Source organism: Empidonax traillii, unplaced genomic scaffold (assembly GCF_003031625.1).
Source record: "Empidonax traillii isolate 1590-97213 ecotype Southwest subspecies unplaced genomic scaffold, ASM303162v1 scaffold109:size1658292, whole genome shotgun sequence".
Classification (NCBI taxonomy): Eukaryota; Metazoa; Chordata; class Aves; order Passeriformes; family Tyrannidae; genus Empidonax; species Empidonax traillii.
The window spans coordinates 476-18,800 of record NW_020955302.1 but is presented as its reverse complement, the minus strand read 5'-3'; the positions used below and the strand labels follow the sequence as shown (position 1 = coordinate 18,800).

Below are 18,325 nucleotides of genomic sequence, written 5' to 3'. Positions count from 1 at the left end.
GCTGTCGGGATCTGTTTTCTTCTGAGAGGAATTTCTGGCTCACGAGCAAGATTTCAAGCATCTGTTTTATTCAGCTAAGCATGAAGAGCATCCCACAGTGGAGCACCACTGCAGCCACACATCATCCCAGAATTCTTAACCTCACAACCACTTGCACTGGCTGGCAAGCAGTTTCCCAGGATGAGATCTCCTCCAGGCTCTGGGTTCTCTGAGCAGCCTTGGCACTATCAAACCCTTCTGAGGCTGCAAATCTGGGGCAGGAACTTAGTTTATTTAATGAGTCCACACAGAGATCTCCTCTAAAGGTCATCTCTTAGTGCCTTGAACAGTGGAAATCCATTTTGTTTGTGTGCATCACAGGCATTAAATCATTTAGGTCAGGTTTTCCTGCCAGTTACAGTGATTATATTTAGACTTTGCTAAACATTTACTGAGTTTAGCACTTAGTCTATCAAGCTTTTAAAAAATACACTTCCAGCTCTGGGGTTCCTATTCTGTGGATTCAAAAGTAAATTCAGAGCCAGGCAGCTTTTAAAAACAAAAATCAAATTAATAAATGTAGCTATATCTAGACAAAAAGCAAAGTTCTTAATAAAATTAAACACTTGGAACATGAGGGTCAGAGCTTATAGGCATATATACAAAATAATTTAATCCACTTAGAGAAACTAAAACTCTTCCATTTGCCTATAAATTCTTAGCTTACATCTCACAAAAGAAAAAAAACGTGCCTTTGAAGCTCAGCTGCCAATGCATTGGAGAAGAGATTTTGGACAATTCTGTGATAAAAACCTACAACAGCCTTCCCCAATCTTTTACACATCATCCCTGCCTGAGGATACTCATCCATCCCAGCACTACTCCTGGGCACCAGCTGCTCCCATTGATCTTGTGAGTAGGGCATAATCCTCCCATCAAACTCTCCAAATGCCCCCAGAGCCACAGAGAAAGCAAACTCAGTTTGACAAATCCCATGCTTCAGCATTGGGCCATATTTTTCATGGACACTGCAGTTTCAGATCCTTCTCCATCTCCTCAAGAAACAGATGTTCACTGCACAAGAAGCCACTCTTAAAAAAATATGATAACAAACCCCATGCAGGCACAGGCTGGAAGGACTCAGTAATGCGAGTGCTGAACAGGAATATATCTGCATCATCTCCTCTCTCAGCTGCTTTCCCTGAGTTTCACTTGCTTGCCAACCACAACAGTTTGCTCTTCCATGGCCTATTTTTCCTTACTGCCCCTATTTGTTTCCCCAAACTCGGAAAAAGCAGCCTGTGGAGTTGGCAAGCAGTGCCTGGAGGAGAAGGCAGGATCTTTCCCCGGTCCAGACACAGTTTGTCAACTTTGGTGCTGTTCCTCAGCTACTCTCCATGAGCTGCGGGGTGCCATGGCTGGTTACACCACTGAGGAACAGGGGCTTCCTGAGTTGCTTCTTCTGTCCAAAGTGCTCTCCTTCCTGTCCCCACCACCCCCCATCAGCACTGGAGAAGGTTCAAGCCCAAGCACTGGTCTCCAGTCACACACCTCTGCCTCCTAACGGCCACATGGAAGAACAGAATCCTTCACACGTTAAAGAGTTTAATCAAAAAAGTGGAAACAATTGTTATATCTCTTATTTTTCATATTTGTGTGTAGCAATTATTCTCCCAAGTCTGTGTTCTGTATTTCTACCACAGCACTGATCTGATCTACGGCGGTTTGGGCAAAAAGGCTCTGATCACACCGAGATGTCCTTCCACAGAGCCTCCTTCTCCTGGGCTGCTGCTGAATGCTAATACTCTGCAACAAGATTAGGACCAGGGCACTAATGGAAGGAGGAGAATAGTTCATTTTAACAGCCATTGAAAAAGGATTATAGCTTTCCATTTTTTCTTGGGCGCAAAGGTCAAGTCACCCATTCCCTTTGTTAAACTGCTTTAATTCTGCACAAATTGAACTGGGTGTGTACAAGATTTATTTCTAGACACTGAGATGTTATTGGGTTTTATGTTTTACTGTATCAGTAAAATTGTGCACCAGTATTATTAAAATGCATGTCCCTGAGAGACAGATGATTGAAAATGGTTGAAAAAAGGACTAGAACTGAACACTGACACCCAAAACACCTGAAATTTCAAGACCATCAGTATGGACTGCAATGAAAGTACAGGCAAGAGTTGCAACAAATACACTAGTACTGAGGCTATGGTCACAATGAAACTTATATGAGAGCCCAAGACAGCTTCTCATGTGGAAGGAGAAGCTAAAGGTGGGAAACAAGAATTCTCAGATGGGTCAATTCCTAATCATGTTTACAGGCATTTTGGGCTTGATCTCACTAGAGCCAGAATTTACTTTCTCAGTATTTCTTTGGTAAACGTGGTGGAAACCAGCAGCTACAGATGGATTCACTCTACCCCTGACTACTCAGACACAGTTGCCACTCCACCAGGCTGGTCTGGAAGATGAACACTTACATTACAGTTTTGGAAGTCCACCTACCCAGCCTAGCTACTGACAGGTCTTTTTCAAAGCCTTACCAGGCATCAGCAAATAAAAACTGAGCTTGGAAATACATTTGCCAGCACCAAGGTTGTTTTCCTCCCTCTCCATTAAAGTCTCTTATCTGAGGTACTAAGGAAGTGGCTTGCACAGCACTGAGCACTGCAAAACCCTGGGATTCCCATCTCCAATCTCCCCATTCAAGCACAGATGTAACCTCTTTTCCCTATTCATATCCTTGAAGAACATCATCTAATCACATGCATTTCATCAAAACATCAATTTTTTTCCCCTCCACAGATGTCTCTCTTTGGAATCTGCTGCCAGCACTCAAAAGCAGCAAGAACCCCAGTAGGGACCTAAAGTGAGTTTTGAGGGTGACCAACAGTGTTTGCACAGAGGACTCACCTGTTTCTGGAGGCTTCAAAGGCAGCCTGCTTTGGTGAACAGGTAATATCTCCAGCTTGACGTTTTCTGAAGTGGCAGCTAAAAGCTGAGTTGCCTCTAACAACGAGCAGTGCTCCGTGCTCGTGCCATCGATGGAGAGAATGTGGTCACCAACGTGCAACGCGCCACATCTGCAAAGGAAACAGCAAGAGAGGTAATCAGACACTTCCAAAATCCAACATCCATGTCGTCACAGCTGGGAGCACACAGACAAAATCCAACTGCAAATTATTTTGTGAATTCTTGGGAGATTTTTTTTCACATGTAATTTTTATTTTCCAATTTGAACCTTAGGTTCAAACATTGCCCAAAATACCAACTAAGATGATTTATGTTTCAGTCAGTGCTGCTGGTGGCTTGGGAAAAATCTTTCAGGTTTTTAATAGCGCCCCCTCATAGCTAGTTTGGATGGCTGAGGACTTCACCAGAAGCATAATCACAGACTCACAGGATATACTGAGCTCCAAGGGACCCACAAAGATCATCAAGACCAACCCTTAGCTCTGCAGAGGACCATCCCCAAGAGTCACACCATGTGCCTATCATGCAAATATTTCTTGAGCTCTGTCAGGCTTGGTGCTCTGTCAGGCTCACTGCCCCAGGGAGCCTGTTCCAGTGCCCAACCGCCCTCTGGGTGAAGAACCTTTTTCTAATATCCAACCTAAACCTCCCCTGACACAACTTCAGACCATTCCCTCAGGTCCTGCCACCATTCACCACAGAGAAGAGATCAGTGTCTGCCTCTCCTCTTCCCCCTACAAGGAACTTGTAGACTGCCATGAGGTCTCCACTCAGTCTCCTCTTCTCCAGGCTGAACAGACCAAGTGACCTAAACCATTCCTCATAAGGCTTCCCCCCAAGGCCCTTCACCTTTGAGTCCTAAGAGCCAGCAGTTCAGCTCAGAAACACAGCTGACACAGGCAGTGCTGCACAGCAATCTGCCTGTCTGCATCCCCAGGTAAGGGTGACTAACTGACTTGTCTATCGGGAAAAGGCTCCAGCCAGAAGTTTCCATAATGGGCTTTAGCTATTTCACAGCTCCAGGGCAGTCACATCTGAGGTTTCTAAAGCAGAGCTCAGCTTTCACGTGCACTGAGTTACATTCATTCCTGGTGAGGAATGTCCACTGCTCTTGGGTCAGATATTTTTAGCCCATGTAGTGCTAAGAATGTGTGGACATGAACATTTCAGGGCAAGACAGTGAAGAATGGCACATAACTAACAAAAGGACAAAAAAGCAGTGGAGAAAGAAAGAGCAGAGGTAGAAGCAGCCTGTTCAGATCTGTACCTGTCCACCACGCTGGCTGGCTTGATCTTATCGATGACAATCACCTGCTTGTTCCGGTGCATGGCTGTTGTCAGAGTGATTCCCAGTGTAGACCCCGGAGTCTTTGCTATCTCAACTAGTAAAGGACCAGAAGCATTTGCTACAGTATCTGCAAAACAAGAGAGCACCTGAAGACACTTGTCCTACAGCCTTTTCCATTTCTAAATGCAGGGGTTGTCCAACAGTGCTGACTTGCCATGCGCATCAGCAAACCTGTAGTTTGGGCATCTTACAGTCCGTGTCACGTGGCAACTTAACAAAGAAGGACATTCAAGAAGCAAAATTCCTTTTGCACAAAATCTACATTATAATGATTACATGAAGAGATATTACAACAATTCACTCATGGAAACTACCTCCTCCCTCTTTTCTTTGGGTTAAATAGCAAGATCGAGGAAGAGATTGCTCAAAGGCTCTGCAGCAGTCACATGAACAGCATTAAAACCACAAAAAAAGGAAGATCAGAAGGACATAGCTGTCATAGGCTTTTTCTCAAACAAGTAAAAAAGAAAAGACACAAAGATACAGGATCCCACCTTCTGAAGTACGCAGAAGTCTTGTGGCTGATGACCAGCACACAAACCAGCCAAGTCTTCTGTGCTTGAGCACCAGCTTCAAAATACCAGTTCAGCTGCTTGTTTGAGCTCCTCCAGTGTCAGTGGGAGCAGACACAGCACCCATGTGCTTACAGCAGCCTCCCCTCAGACAATATAGGGGCAACTTGTGTTTAAAAGAAGCATTTCTGCAATAAGCTTAATAGATGCTGTAAGTGAGACAATGAAACTCCTACGAAATTGCACCTGTCAGTATAAAGCTGCACCACACCTATCCATCTCTTCTGAGGAAGGGGGAGGAAAAAGAAAACCTGTGTTTCTGGCTGATTAGCCAGAAATTCCCACCACCTCTATTACACACATTTGCTTCCAGATTACCTAAAGCCATCACAAAGAGGTAGCATTAACAAATTTGTTATCACCATGGGACATCCAACAACCAACACCCCATGTGTAGTTGACCCCCACACAAAAGCACTCATGAAAGCCCAGCCATCCACTTTGAAGGAAAGGCCAGCAGAGCCCTCTGAACACTTGATGCCTCCTTAGCCCTTAATTATTCATAGTAAGGTTTTTCCCTTCCAAAGCTATGCTCCACTAAAAATGCTGATGTTACTTGGCTCCAGAGCTTGATGCATGGCTCATTCTTGTTCTCTGACAAATGGGAGCACTAATGCAGATCCGGGAAGCTAAGCCCCAGCAAGGTCTTTCATGAGATTTGTTGAAGGTGCTGAGTCTCTGGAGACAGAAATTTACCTTGGAAATTCCCCTTGGGGATCATCCAAGGGATGTTCAGGCTCTGATCTACTCACCATGCCCTTTTTCACAGGGGAGGAAGAAGGAGGAATGAGCCACGGTAAAGGTTATGCAGGCTTCAAATAAAACACTGTTTATTCTCTGATGTAAAGGACCACTGGGGAGATCTGCAGGCCCTGGTAAAAAGCACAGTCCCATTTTAATGAAAAGATGCACAAAGCACCCAGCTCAAACCTGCAGAAGGTGCACTTAAGCCTTTGTTGGCAAAGGAGGCACCACGAGACTGAGGATCTCTTCCAACAGCAAACACCAGCTGTGTGTTAGTTTTGCTGCCTGTGTATGTCCAGCACATATCCTCTGAAGAGGGACACAGATTTATATCCCTCCAGCTGAAGGGAAGAAGATAGGGAAAATAAAATCATGAGAAGAGCTTGCTGGAGTGTTACACCTTCCTTTGCAAGGCAGATACCAACTCCTCTCCCTATTACCCAGTGTCCAAGCTTCTCAGCTTTACCAAGTGTTTCCCAGGGAGGTCACAACATGATGGTGAGAAGAAAGAGCCTCAGCACTGAGGTTATCAGTAAGACTGTAAGAAACCACAGTCCTGCCTTCAGCCCAGGGTCACTTCTCCCACCACACGCAGTACGGTCCACCTTGCCGTCCCTTTTAAATCACATCTCCAGTGGCATAGATGAGAATTGCTCCAAATCCATTTTATAGAGGCATTTGTTGAGGAAATACCAGCCAAGACTCTATTAATTATTCCAGGGAAAGATTTGGCTCAAATCAAAGGTCAGGAGTCTGCAATCTAGCAATATTTTTCAGGTGTGACTAACATGGGGCTATTACGCTCAAGCTAATTTAAAAAGAAACATGGAGGGGACAGAGCAGGCCATGCAATAACTTCACTGCAGGGAGTCAATGGGCATTGCTGCATTGGCACCATGAGGTGTTTCTGCACCATCACATACAGCTGCAACCTTCCCAGGGGACACAAAGGGCCATGCAACACCTGCTCACACCCACAAGCTTGAAGGGTACTCACAAATATTGTGGTGGATACAAGGGGGAAAAAAATCTGCTCCAGGCTCTCAGACACCCCAGTGCCAAAGATACAGTAGAGCTGATCACCTCACCACTCAAAGCTGCAGGTTGGCAGGTGTTTTGGAGAAGATCTTTCAGCAGCTTATTTTGGAGGAAATACTGGGAGTGGGTTTCCTTCTTGCACCAGGTTCCTGTGAGACCTACTTGGCTTTGCTCATCTCCCTGAGGAGGGACAGCTCTTGTAACAAGCCTGGTAAGTGCAGTTGCCTAGGGAATAAGTAAAGTGTGGTGGTAGGGATGAGTTTTCCCTGCTATAATGCACTTTGGGAGTGCAGGGGAAAGGGAAAGGGCCATAAGATAGAATGCCACCATGGGAAAGCATCTGTTCATTGCAAGGTTTATCTGGCATCAGCAAAGGGCAGAGATTTTCCCAATGCCCAAGAGAAGTGCTTGCCTAGTTGGCACTCCTTTTAAAATGGAAATGGTAGATTACTTTAATTCCTTTAGAGGTCTTGAGAAATCTCAGCCAATTTGATTAAAAGCCTGCCGTGGCCCCATGCTACTCTGGCCTCTCTGGTGAAATCCCAAAAGCTGAGGGATGCTTGGTGGCGATAGCAAGCAGCTGCCACGTCCCTCACACCTAGCGCAGGCTGGCCCATGCAGCTCACCCTCGGCACACAATTTTGGCTGGAAAACCACACAGCCAGCTGGGGAACACTGTGATTCAATGCTCCCCCACAGCAACCTTGGTCTCTCACCAAAGACAGATGCAGAAAAACAACTTTGCCTCCTAGAGGGTCAGCCCACACCACCCCAGCATGTACAGCTGCAACAGAGAGCGAGTGCAATGTAAAAACCTCCATTTTCCCTGGGGATGAACAGGCCAAGCACCACTTTGTGGTGGTGTTCCCAGCCCCTTCACCAAGTTTTCAAAATGGGAATTAGGAGTGATTCCTTCAGGCTAAAAACATCCCCACACCACTTTCAGCACCTGCTCTTCTCTTCCCAGGCTGGTAAAAAGAATGGCTATGAACTGGGGATGCTGTACTCATCTTCCCTTGCAGTTTTTAGCTGTTGCCTGGCAAAATTCTTTGCAGAGACTGTTTTAAGCCACATGTTCTGCATCATCTTGCCTTAAAAGAAATCAGGACAGGTATAGCCCTTTACAGCGTTGGGGAGAGCACTCTCCAGGCAGAAATTATCCAACAAAGGGGCTTTTTTTACATCTTGGGAAGTATCTAGTTCTGGTCCACTATATAGCAACAGAAGATGGAGAATCACTGCATAAAACCCTGCCATCCCTCCACGTTCACACAACCCTAACAGTTTCAGGGGGGAGAGTTACTCAAGAGGAAACACCAAGACACCTTCATGGCTATTTTTGCTCCAAGTCGGGTTTTACAACATTTAGCTTCTGCAACATAGACACTGAGGGACCACATAAACAATAACCCCCCATTCACTTAATTGTTTGCTATTGATCAGACTTGAAAACTCTGTGCAAAGTCCCACCTTACTTCCACCTGCCCCCTCCCTGGAGCAGCCTGTGAGAGGAGGAATGGACATCCTTTACTGACCACTGCAGTTACCCCAAAACAATCACAGAAAGGCAGATAATAGAGTTTTCCATCATTTAAATGTTTCCTCTTTATCATGAACACCAGCCAGTTTCTAAAGATAAGCTGCTCCTGTAACACAGCAGAAGCCAGGCAGACTGCAAGCAACTGCCGAGGCATCAGCGTTTCCTTCCAGCTCTCTCCTGGAGAAGGTGTCTGTGTGGAACAGGGCTGCCCAGCTCCTGGCAGCCACCTCCCCCAGGGGAGAGCCAGTATGTCCATGCTTGTGGAGCTTCTGCCAAAAAGGGAAAGTTTGAGGGAAGGAGTCTCAACAAGAAGCAGAAAGTCCTCAGGGCTGTCACAAGGAGCTCCCTTATCCTGGTGCAACCCTCTTGCACATTGCATGGAGCGAATTCTGGTGTTCTCAGCTCTCCTTCCTTGGGGATGACATGGTATACAAATCTCTCAGCTTTAGATCCTTTTTATTTTCCTCCACACCGACAAACCAGAAAACAACCTGATGTCATGGACTCCTATTCCTCTCTTGGATCACAGGCTCAGACATGCTGGACTGGTTTACAAGATTTACAGAAAAGACTCCAACCTAGTCCAGCTATGCATGGTTCCAGTGGAAGCAGAAACCCCTCTGGAGACATATGCACATCAAAATCTAACATACAGCTCGATGAGCTTCCAGAACCAACACAGCTTCGAACTCAGTGGTAACCTTAAACTCATTAATGACACTCCCTGCAGTAACAGCTCCGTGCCACAAAGCCAGTTCAAAATGCCTTTACAGTAGCTAATAATAAACCCTTTCCCAGGGCTTGAAACTGAAAATCAAATGAAAAAAAACCTCAGCCTACCAAACCCTCAAACTTAATATCTACTGTGTAAAATGCTTTTTAGAAATGCCCATCCTCTGCCCTCCAGTAAATTCTGTCTTATTTGGGGTCAATCTGTTGATCACCCCTCATTTATTTCAGAAGCAGATCTGAAGTAACATTTCTAAGAAAAATAGCTTTGGAATTAAGTAGGGTCAAAATTCAGAACCAAAGCCAGAGCAAGTCTCTGCCTGCATGCAGCTCACTCCCCTGCACACATTTAATAGCCCTATTTGCAGTGCTGGCAGAGTGCTCCAGCCTCTTTTAACTCTGACTTCTCCTATGCCCTCTTTGCCTACATTACAAAATCCCCTTTACCCCCACTCCTCTAAAACCACTCATCATTCCTATCAAGACACATCACTGGATAAGAGCATTTCAAATGCATTTAACTAATCCAGCTTTGAACTCTACCCCTTACACCCATGCTGGCAGCACATTGCTCAGCAATTTTTCCACTGGAGCTGAGTACCCCCAATTACTGTCTCCAGTCTCACATATTTTCCAGGCAGTCAGAAAAAAAAGATGCGGTCACAACCATCCTGCCCTTACCCATGATGGTCACATCGTACTCGATCTGGAAGAGTGCCTCCTGGCTGCACTGCCGCAGGATGTTGAGGGCGTCAGCGTGGGTCATGCTGTGCAGAGGGATCCCGTCAACGCTCAGCAGCCTGTCCCCAATTTTCAAGGACCCTTCCCTGAAGGAAGCCACAGGAAAAATTCTTTTTGTTTATATGTGTTTATTTATATTTAGACATATAATCTAGCTATGTTTATATATCTATCTGGATTTCTATAAGTAAATTAGCTGTATATCTATATTATCAATATATAAATACATAAGTATATATTTTTTGTGTGTGTACACACGTATATATATATATACACACATATGAAAAAGTCAATTACTTTCATCCTGTAGGAATTCCTGTAGGAACTGAATACTCATTGGGACAATAGTCTGGGTTATTTATAGTATAAGGCCCATCATACTAAATTATGAGCATGAGAGTAGATAGACTGGCTCCTGCTTTCCAAAATAGCATCAGCGATTCATCTGCACGGGGCTAATGAAGTGGCTGCCTCTGGAAGAGGAGTTTCTGCTTATAACTACAACATCTACGCAAGTCAGCCTCTGAGCACCGGGTGCTTCCTCCCCACATTCCACAGGCCCCACACCACCTCCGTCATTCCACACCACCAGCAAGGAGGCCAAGAATGACACGCGTCCGAGGGCAGGGGGAGAGCTGCAGGTCTGTCTTGTGACAGCGCATGCTGGAGGTGTGACACGGGCAGTACCTGTCTGCTGGGCCACCCGGCCTCACGTAGGTGAGCACCAGCGGTCTCGACTTGTGCCAGTCTTCGTGGGCTCCCCCTGAAATCAAACCAGGAAAGCCGTAAGTCACAGGAGGTTTGGAAGTCTGAATGAGAGTGCTGAGAAAGAAGGGGCATTTACCACACAACAGCTGACACAGCCTGAAAGAAAAACGACTGCCCTGGATCAGGCAGCTGGCAGTCCTTGAAGGCTGCAAGGGATACTCTCCAGGGTACACATTTATTACTCAGCTGAAGTTTATGACATTCACTTTCTTATTTTCCCACTTCCAAAATCACCTCTGCCAGTGCTTGTCCCCTCTGCTTTTCTTTGGAGAAGCTACTAACCTCTCAGCACGAAGCCAAAGCTGTTGCCTTCCTTGTAGAGGGAAACTTCTATGGTCTTGGGAATAATGCCAGCACTGCTTTCTGGCACTAAAGGAAGAAAAAAAAAAATCAGTTACCCCCAGATAAACTCTTTCCAACCACCCTGCAAAATATATCCAAACTCATCTAAACATCATTGAAATGAAAGTCCAGCCCAAAGCCCATATTGTATCTTGCCTATTTGGAGGAAAAAAGAGCCCAACCCAGACACATGAACCTTCATCAGAGCCAACCATCATGTTTAGGGTGATTTCACCAGTTCAGTGTTGTGCATCTCCCCTCAAATTTGTCTTGGTTAATACTCTGACATTCAAGTAAAACCATCTCGTTTATCAACTGGCTTTAATGTGTTCAGGTTTTCTCAAAAGCTTCTGCCACAGATAGAAACTTATTAAAAAAAACCCCAGCAGCAGCATAAGGAATCAAGTTGCTGGCTGACCTTAAAGAAAATGAAAATTCCAAATCCTCAGTGCAAAAGGTTGGAGTTTTTTCCTTACCTCTCATATTTTGGATTTAAAAAAAGATTAAGTGAATCCTTTAAACTGATCCCAGGGGCAATTCAATAATTTTATGTTAAATACACAGTACTATTTGTACAAAATACAAAATGTACAAAAGTAAAGAGAAAAAGAAAGAAACTGTTTCTAACCCTTGCCATCCTCTGCTATTTGATGATTTATTGCACTACTGCAGGGAATACAGGACAATTTCCTGGTCTTCTCCATCCAGAACTGAACATGGCATTTCAGACTGGTCCGTTCTGAAAATTCCTAATCTTCAAACCAAGTATTATGAATGGTCACACAGATAATCAGGGGGGAAAAAAAGACTAAGAACTTGACTTCAACCTGGCAAATTGGAGCTGAATGCTGCCCTAGGCACACCCACCCACTGGTATTTCCCTTGCCTCGGAAGGGGGTTTTTGAAGTGAATCTCCCTTCTGTCCTCACTGCCAAGGACCCCGAGGACTTGCAACCTGCACCCAAATTAGGGTTAAACTAACCCAAAAGACATGCAGTGGGGGCATGGTACCACCCTACAGGCAGCCAGCCCTGGGGATCAGGCTACAGCAAGGCCAAATAAACCTCCAAAACACTGTCCCCACTTTGCTTCTGTTGTGGTGCAGACAGCTAACAGGGACACAGCCCAGAAAAATTCCAGAAGGGAAAACCTCAGGGCACAGGAAGGTTCACAGATAAGGGGTAAAACTCAAATACCAAGCAAAGGGTATAAAGCATCCACAAATGAGTTCAGAAACCATCCAATTTCTGTCCTAAGCATCCAAACATGAAGTGCTGCAACAGCTTTAATAAGATCAGCAGGAGTAGGGAGACCTTAGCTGGTGTTAATACAGGTCTCAGTTTATTTATGAAAGAGAATGATACAACATAGTGGCCTGAAAACTGGACTTGAACTTGCAAGATCTCTTCCAAAGAAGAAAATTACAAAGTGGGGAGAAAAATTCCAACCCACAAGCATGAGCTACTGAATTGCACTGTATTTCTGCTCTTTGCCCAGGGAAAGAGAGGGAGAGAGAGGCGAGTACACACAGCAATAACAAATTCATAGCAGATAAAAGCCCACAATGAATTGAAACCAGGCAATAATTGACAATTCCCTGTATTTTGCAGTGCTTCTTTGTTTGGATCATTCATAAACAGCCCAATAATGCCACTGGAGAGAAGTCGGTATCTCAGTGTGCTCTTCCTGCTCATTCAGAGCCGGGGACATTTCGCGTCGCTGCTGCTGATTGAGCCACGCGGCATTGGCACCGCTCCTCGGCTGGGCAGTACAGCTTATCAGATCCCTGACAGCCAGGCTCACAGGCACAGAGAAAGGTTAAGAGTTCTCATCCCTAGGGAGCATGACAACACAAAAAACTCGATCCACAGTTGGCTCTGTCAGGGTTGTATGCAGAAAACTCACTAACATTTACAGCAGCACAGAGGGGAGTGATGGATAGAGATTCATTCAATCCAGATTAGATTTTGCTCTTTTTTGGGCTTTATATATTCATTTATATATTGAATACTTTTCATATAAAGGCAGCAGCTAGAGCAAAGCTATGAAGTGTAAGATAGCTTCCTATCTGGGGCAAAATATTTAGATTTCATTAGTTTTGGTTTTCCTGTCATCTTATTTTTAGTTGTTCTATTTCTTCTGCCCAATCATCCTCTGATTGATCTGGGTAACTGAATGACTAATAACTGCGGAGATTGTTTTCACAGTGGAAAGACTATGATGAGAAACTGTATCGAGGAATTTGTTTTAATCAGAAACCTCAATCATCGAAACAAATGAGGGCAAGAGCACCCTCTCCCACATCAGGACACAAGCCCACTGAGTTGGGCTTGCCAGCTCCTGCCAGGGCCCCTTAGCTGGAGAGCAGATTGCTTCAGCTTCCCTTCTGAAAACACATAACACTTCAAAGCATCCTGAGGACTAACAGCACTTGCCACAGTTCTGAAAAGAGCATCTGGCAATACGTGTTTAAGACTGAATAAAACCTCCCGTAGCCACGCTCCAAAAGGGAAAAAGAAAAACAAGCTGAAGCAGCATCAGGAGGCAGATTGGCCTGTGCTACCAAGTCACTCGGAGGCAAGACAGACCTAATCAGCCATCCCCTGCCGGTGTGCATGAACAGGCACCCACTGTGCTGGAAAATGCGCTCTGCTCCGACTGCACACAGCTCTGCAGCAGCCACGCTGTGAGCACATGAAGGCACATCAGAATGCCCCTGGACACTGCCTTGGCCACGGCAGGCAATGCACAAGCAAGTCCAGCTGCACCCCAGGACAAAAGGCAGCCAGGGAGAGAGAGCAGCATTACCAGGGAGGCACCCACCAGCTGGCGGAAGCTCGTACTCTACTTCCAGCACTACCCTTTCACCCACGTTCTTCAGCAGGCTTATGATCTCATCATGCCGCAGCTTGGTCAGGTTAATGCCATTCACTGACTTGATATAATCCCCGACGTTCAGCTGGTCGCTTCTGCAAAGAATAAAAAGCAAAAAAAAAAGCAGTGGTAGCACAGTCTCTGCTACATCCAGCCTGGGCATGGCTGGCTGGTAACTGGAGGAGTTTTTGAACAAGCCACCAATGCTGGGCTGATCTCAGCTGTCTGCTGTCTGATTGCATGTGTCTGCTATCACAGGGAAGCGCTAAAATTGAAGCCATCTATCTTTCCTGGTGGCAAGCGTTCAGATCTGTACATGTAGCAACAACCACAGCGTATACATTCACAACCTCTCTTTTGTTGCTCAGTTCCCATTCATGCAGAGCAATCAGTCAAAGAAAAGCACACCAAGAGCTGTCTGAAGAAATAAATCCAGCAGGGAAAAAGAAAACTTCTTTCCTTTTGCCTGTTTTCTGAAAAACTGTTCGAATACTCCTTCCCTTTCTCTGCTTCTTGGAGCCTTTCTTTGCCCATTCCTTTTCTGAGCCAATAACGTTACTTACAGACTCAGTATTCAGAGCAGAAACAATATTAAACCACTTAGCTTGATCAAGATGTATTGTACCATGCAGCTCTCCTGACAAGGCTGCCTAATTTCACAGAATCCCTAATATCCCTACACAAAATTTCAGAGCATAATTGCACAGAGCATAGGAAATAACTCAAAATAGAAGACACTCTACTTCCCGAAGCAACAACTTTGCATTCTGGGGCACTTGAAAAAAGGGAGTTGGGTGCCAACAGCTTTAATTATAACTCTATTCATTCAGTAGCTGGAACATGCAACTATTCCTCTCCAGTTTTGTTGTGCTCTCTGCATCCCATTTCCATTTCTCACCTTGCAGCCAGTCCTCCTGGCCTCAGATTGGAGACTCTTGGCTTTCCATCTTTGTCTGTACCACCCGAAATGGTTAACCCAAGGGTGCTTCCTTCCTTCTTAATCAGCTCCACGATGGTGACCCCTCTGAACTCCTCTGAAAGATCAGGAATAAAGAAAAACTTCTCAGTGGAAGGCCCATTCCCCCCAGTCCCAAGGACACCCTTTTCCTAGAGGGAGTGGGAAAGGAGACCTGGGATGATTTGTACAACTAGCATGAAGAGAAAGCATCAGTCTATTTAAAATGAAGTTTAAACTTTGTGTTTCAAGGTGCTGAAGGGAGTGGAAGAATTCAGAACCAGGATGATGGGATCTCAGCAATGGTCTAGGGAGATCACCTCAGGGAATTATGCTTGATACAGAGTGGGGAGGATGCTAACAGGGCTATATGTCAGGCAGTCACAGTTACACACTAGGAAAATGCTGTGGATCTGCAGTAGTTGCCTGGATGGACAGAACAGGGTGGATCTTAAAATACTGTGATTAAAAAAATATCTTAAGACATGAATACAGTTGGGAGATAAAGAACATAATGTGAAGAGGGGTAGGATCCTGCAATCATTAGGGGATGGAGAGGGAGACATGACCTGCATTCACTCACAGCAGTTTGCCCACCCATCTGCACCTGGTCCAAGTTAAACTCCCTCTTACCCACCTCATCTACAGCTGGAATTGAAGATGAGACACTTTTACAACATGACTGGTTCCACATGCACTGCCTGCCATAATAATATGTCCAAGTTTAGGGGGTGCACACCCCACACCTGCTGCACCACTACTGCTCTCTGTGTGCTGCAGGCAGTGTACATTCTACCTTGCTCTAGTCCAAGACAACATTCTTGTCTGTCCAGCACCTACATATAAGCCCAATCTGGTATCAGTTTTGATCCCATAACAGCTCATGTCTGGGTTTTACAAAAACAGGGTCCCTAAACTTCTGGATTTGGCATAGACAAAGGCATTAAGTTAGCAGGAGAGTTGTTCCGGCCCAAGAAAAGACCAAGAGCTCTGCAGACTTGGCAAAAGGCAGCTCTGCATTATTCCACATAACAGACCTCACACTCTTTGCTCAAAGGGGGACTATCCCTGGGGCAAACAGGGTAAGTTCCACACCTTGCCACCTTTCACACCTTAGAGCCTCCTCTAAGAAGCTTTTACACAATTTGTCTACAACATGATCCATCCATCTTTACTGTCTCCCCCAATTTTACAGAAGGAAAGCAGTCACCCTCACACAGGGTGCCTTCCCCCAAGGCTATGCAGGAGAAGGTAATGATGGGCATTGGCAGCACATGACAAACAGCTGTCCCACAGATGTGGACTAAAACCCATGCTGCAAATGGCCCAGGAGCTTGTTTGCACAGCAAACCTCACCAGGCTTGAATGAGGTGATGTTTGATGAGGGAACATTTGAAACCTCTCACACATTTTGATTTCCAGAGCAAGGCAGGGCCCTTTAAACAGCATATTGACAAAGAAGATCCATGCTGGTGCAGGGCTTCCTCCCTCCATCCAAAACACGGCATCATTTGGCTCTGTAATGCCTCATTACTAGCACTTTGCTCCTCTGTAAAGTCACCATGACACCAGAAATTGCACCTCACTTAGAGTCCTGCCATGCACTACCTGTTTCGTAAAGCACTTCCAAGAATAATCTGTGCACTTGATTAATGTGAGCAGGGAACCTCTTTGCAATCTAGCGCCAGTCTGGCAGGCGTTTAGGCACTGCTGGGCACCCATTTAACGTGGCACTGGCAGCTCGATGTAAAAATGTCAGGTCCATAATACTTCGGCTCTTTAAACTCAGTTTTGATCCCTTGCCAACCGCAGTAACTTAGTTTTTAATTCCCCAACCCAGGATCCCAGGGGCTGCCAGAAACTTTGGTGGGGCTCCCTGCCGTGCTGGAAGGAACACCATCCAGCACTATCCTGCAAATTTCCTCTCAACTACAGACATGACTGATCAACACAGATGGTGCTGCAATGGGAGATTATTAGCTCTTCAATGGGGTTTAATTTTGATCCTTGATAAGTGTTTAAAATGAGAACCCCCAGAGTGCAATTACCCATTGTTACAGGTTCAAGGAGAAATCACTGCTTCAAAAAAGAGGAAGTCCCTGAGATCAGTGGATCAAAGTAAGCGATAAGGGATTTTGACCAACACCTCTATAAATCAACTGCCACTGTTACAGACACACACAGAGGTAAAAGTGAGCTGGTTATGGAGGATCTGGTCCTTCAAGACATAGCCTTTGAGTGCCATATAATAGTAGTCTTCGATTTCTTCTCTTGCTTGGATTTTGCTACTCAAAGCATCCCAGGGCACAAAGAGATCACACCTGAATTTTTCCCTCCCCATTGAGATGCCTTGAGCTGGGGTTGTTGGACATACTGGTTCCTGTGAGCCTCTCCCCACCAGTGCTGTGGTACAGCAATAACATGTTGCAGAAGCCCCAGAGGATGTGGAATACCCTCTAGAACAACTGCTGAATGATGAAGCAATAGCAAAAGGGCCTCACACTAAACCAAACCTGTGACTGGATCATTAACAGTCAGAAGTCAAAATCAAGGTCTTTGCTTTCCTAAGGAAGATGAGTTGTCCAGAGCAGCCCACCCAGATCTGCTGGCAGACAAAGTCCAACACCTCCAGAGGCAACATACTATCACTTCTTCACTTCCTCTTCAGCCCCCAGAGGTATTTCTGCATGGGAAAGTTTAACTCACACAAAAATTTGCTGTGACAGACTAAATATCAAAACAAACTTAGTCCCATGTGGGAAATACAAAGCTTGCCAGATACTGCCAGTCACCCGACAATCTCAGCTATGGCAGCGCTTCTTCCCTCTCTCCTTTACTGCTGTCTTCTTCTCTGTGGGTGCCAGTCCAGTGCAGGAATCAGTCCTTTCTTGTCTCCCTGTAACCACTACCAAGGGCTTCACACAAGATAGGGATTGCATCAGTAACATACCACTCACTGAAACCAGTTACTACCATCCATTTTTGCCCTCCAGGAAAAAGCCTTGCTGATAGATGTGCCAAAATTAGTGTTTGGAGGAGTTTACCCATTTTAGGGGTATCCAGGTAAAGTGTAATGGATGTCACAATGTTTTGGGGCAGTAGCTGATCCCCTCCTTTACCTGGGATGCTTTGCCTCCTGGAGACCAGGGCTGCGTCCATCCCACCAGAGTCCTTGCTCCCCTTCGAGTAAGGGCCATCGTCTGTGAGCAGAGCAAACACAGAAGCTGAAATTAGTACCAAAAGCCACAAACAACTGAACCAGAGCACTTTAAAAAGTTGTCCTGGTGACACTGGAAGTGGGATCACATCTGTATCACAGACTTCAGGGAGAAAAAGCAATACCCAGCCCTGGCTTTGCACTGCGCCATGTGGGCTATCCCAAGTTTTAGAGAAGGAGGGAAGGAAACAAGAAGGCAATAATATTATCTGATTTATTCTTCTTGGAACTAATCTGTTAGGAGAGAATAAAATTCCCTTACTCCTGCAATAATGGGGAAGAGCTGAGGAGAGAGGAAGCTGTGGCATTAGTCTCAAGTTTTAAGCCTGTCATTATGCTCGTGAAGAAACTTAAAGTCTTTGGAAATGGAGTTATACATCAGGAGACTAACAGGGCACTAAATCACTATACTTGAATGAAATTGCCTATTCTTACAGATCCCATTATTTCAAAGTCACATTTTCCTGCTGCTGTTCCAGCCTCTGTACAATATAGAGAGCAC

At 45.4% G+C, this 18,325-nt stretch overlaps 1 protein-coding gene across 3 annotated transcripts in view; it reads right to left on the bottom strand.

Moving 5' to 3' along the window:
* Nucleotides 1-17,807, bottom strand: part of GRIP2 (glutamate receptor interacting protein 2) — a 57,026-nt gene extending 39,219 nt beyond the window's left edge. For all 3 annotated transcript variants that reach the window (XM_027882690.1, XM_027882689.1, XM_027882691.1), the window contains exons 1-8: nucleotides 17,726-17,807; nucleotides 14,550-14,685; nucleotides 13,601-13,746; nucleotides 10,718-10,804; nucleotides 10,355-10,430; nucleotides 9,608-9,753; nucleotides 4,223-4,370; nucleotides 2,896-3,065 (exon numbers count right to left, since the gene is read on the bottom strand). In XM_027882690.1, the coding sequence (XP_027738491.1) occupies nucleotides 2,896-3,065; nucleotides 4,223-4,370; nucleotides 9,608-9,753; nucleotides 10,355-10,430; nucleotides 10,718-10,804; nucleotides 13,601-13,746; nucleotides 14,550-14,685; nucleotides 17,726-17,765 (949 nt within the window). In that variant the 5' untranslated portion in view covers nucleotides 17,766-17,807. The remainder of the gene's footprint in view (nucleotides 1-2,895; nucleotides 3,066-4,222; nucleotides 4,371-9,607; nucleotides 9,754-10,354; nucleotides 10,431-10,717; nucleotides 10,805-13,600; nucleotides 13,747-14,549; nucleotides 14,686-17,725) is intronic.
* Between the last annotated feature and the right edge of the window lie 518 nt (nucleotides 17,808-18,325).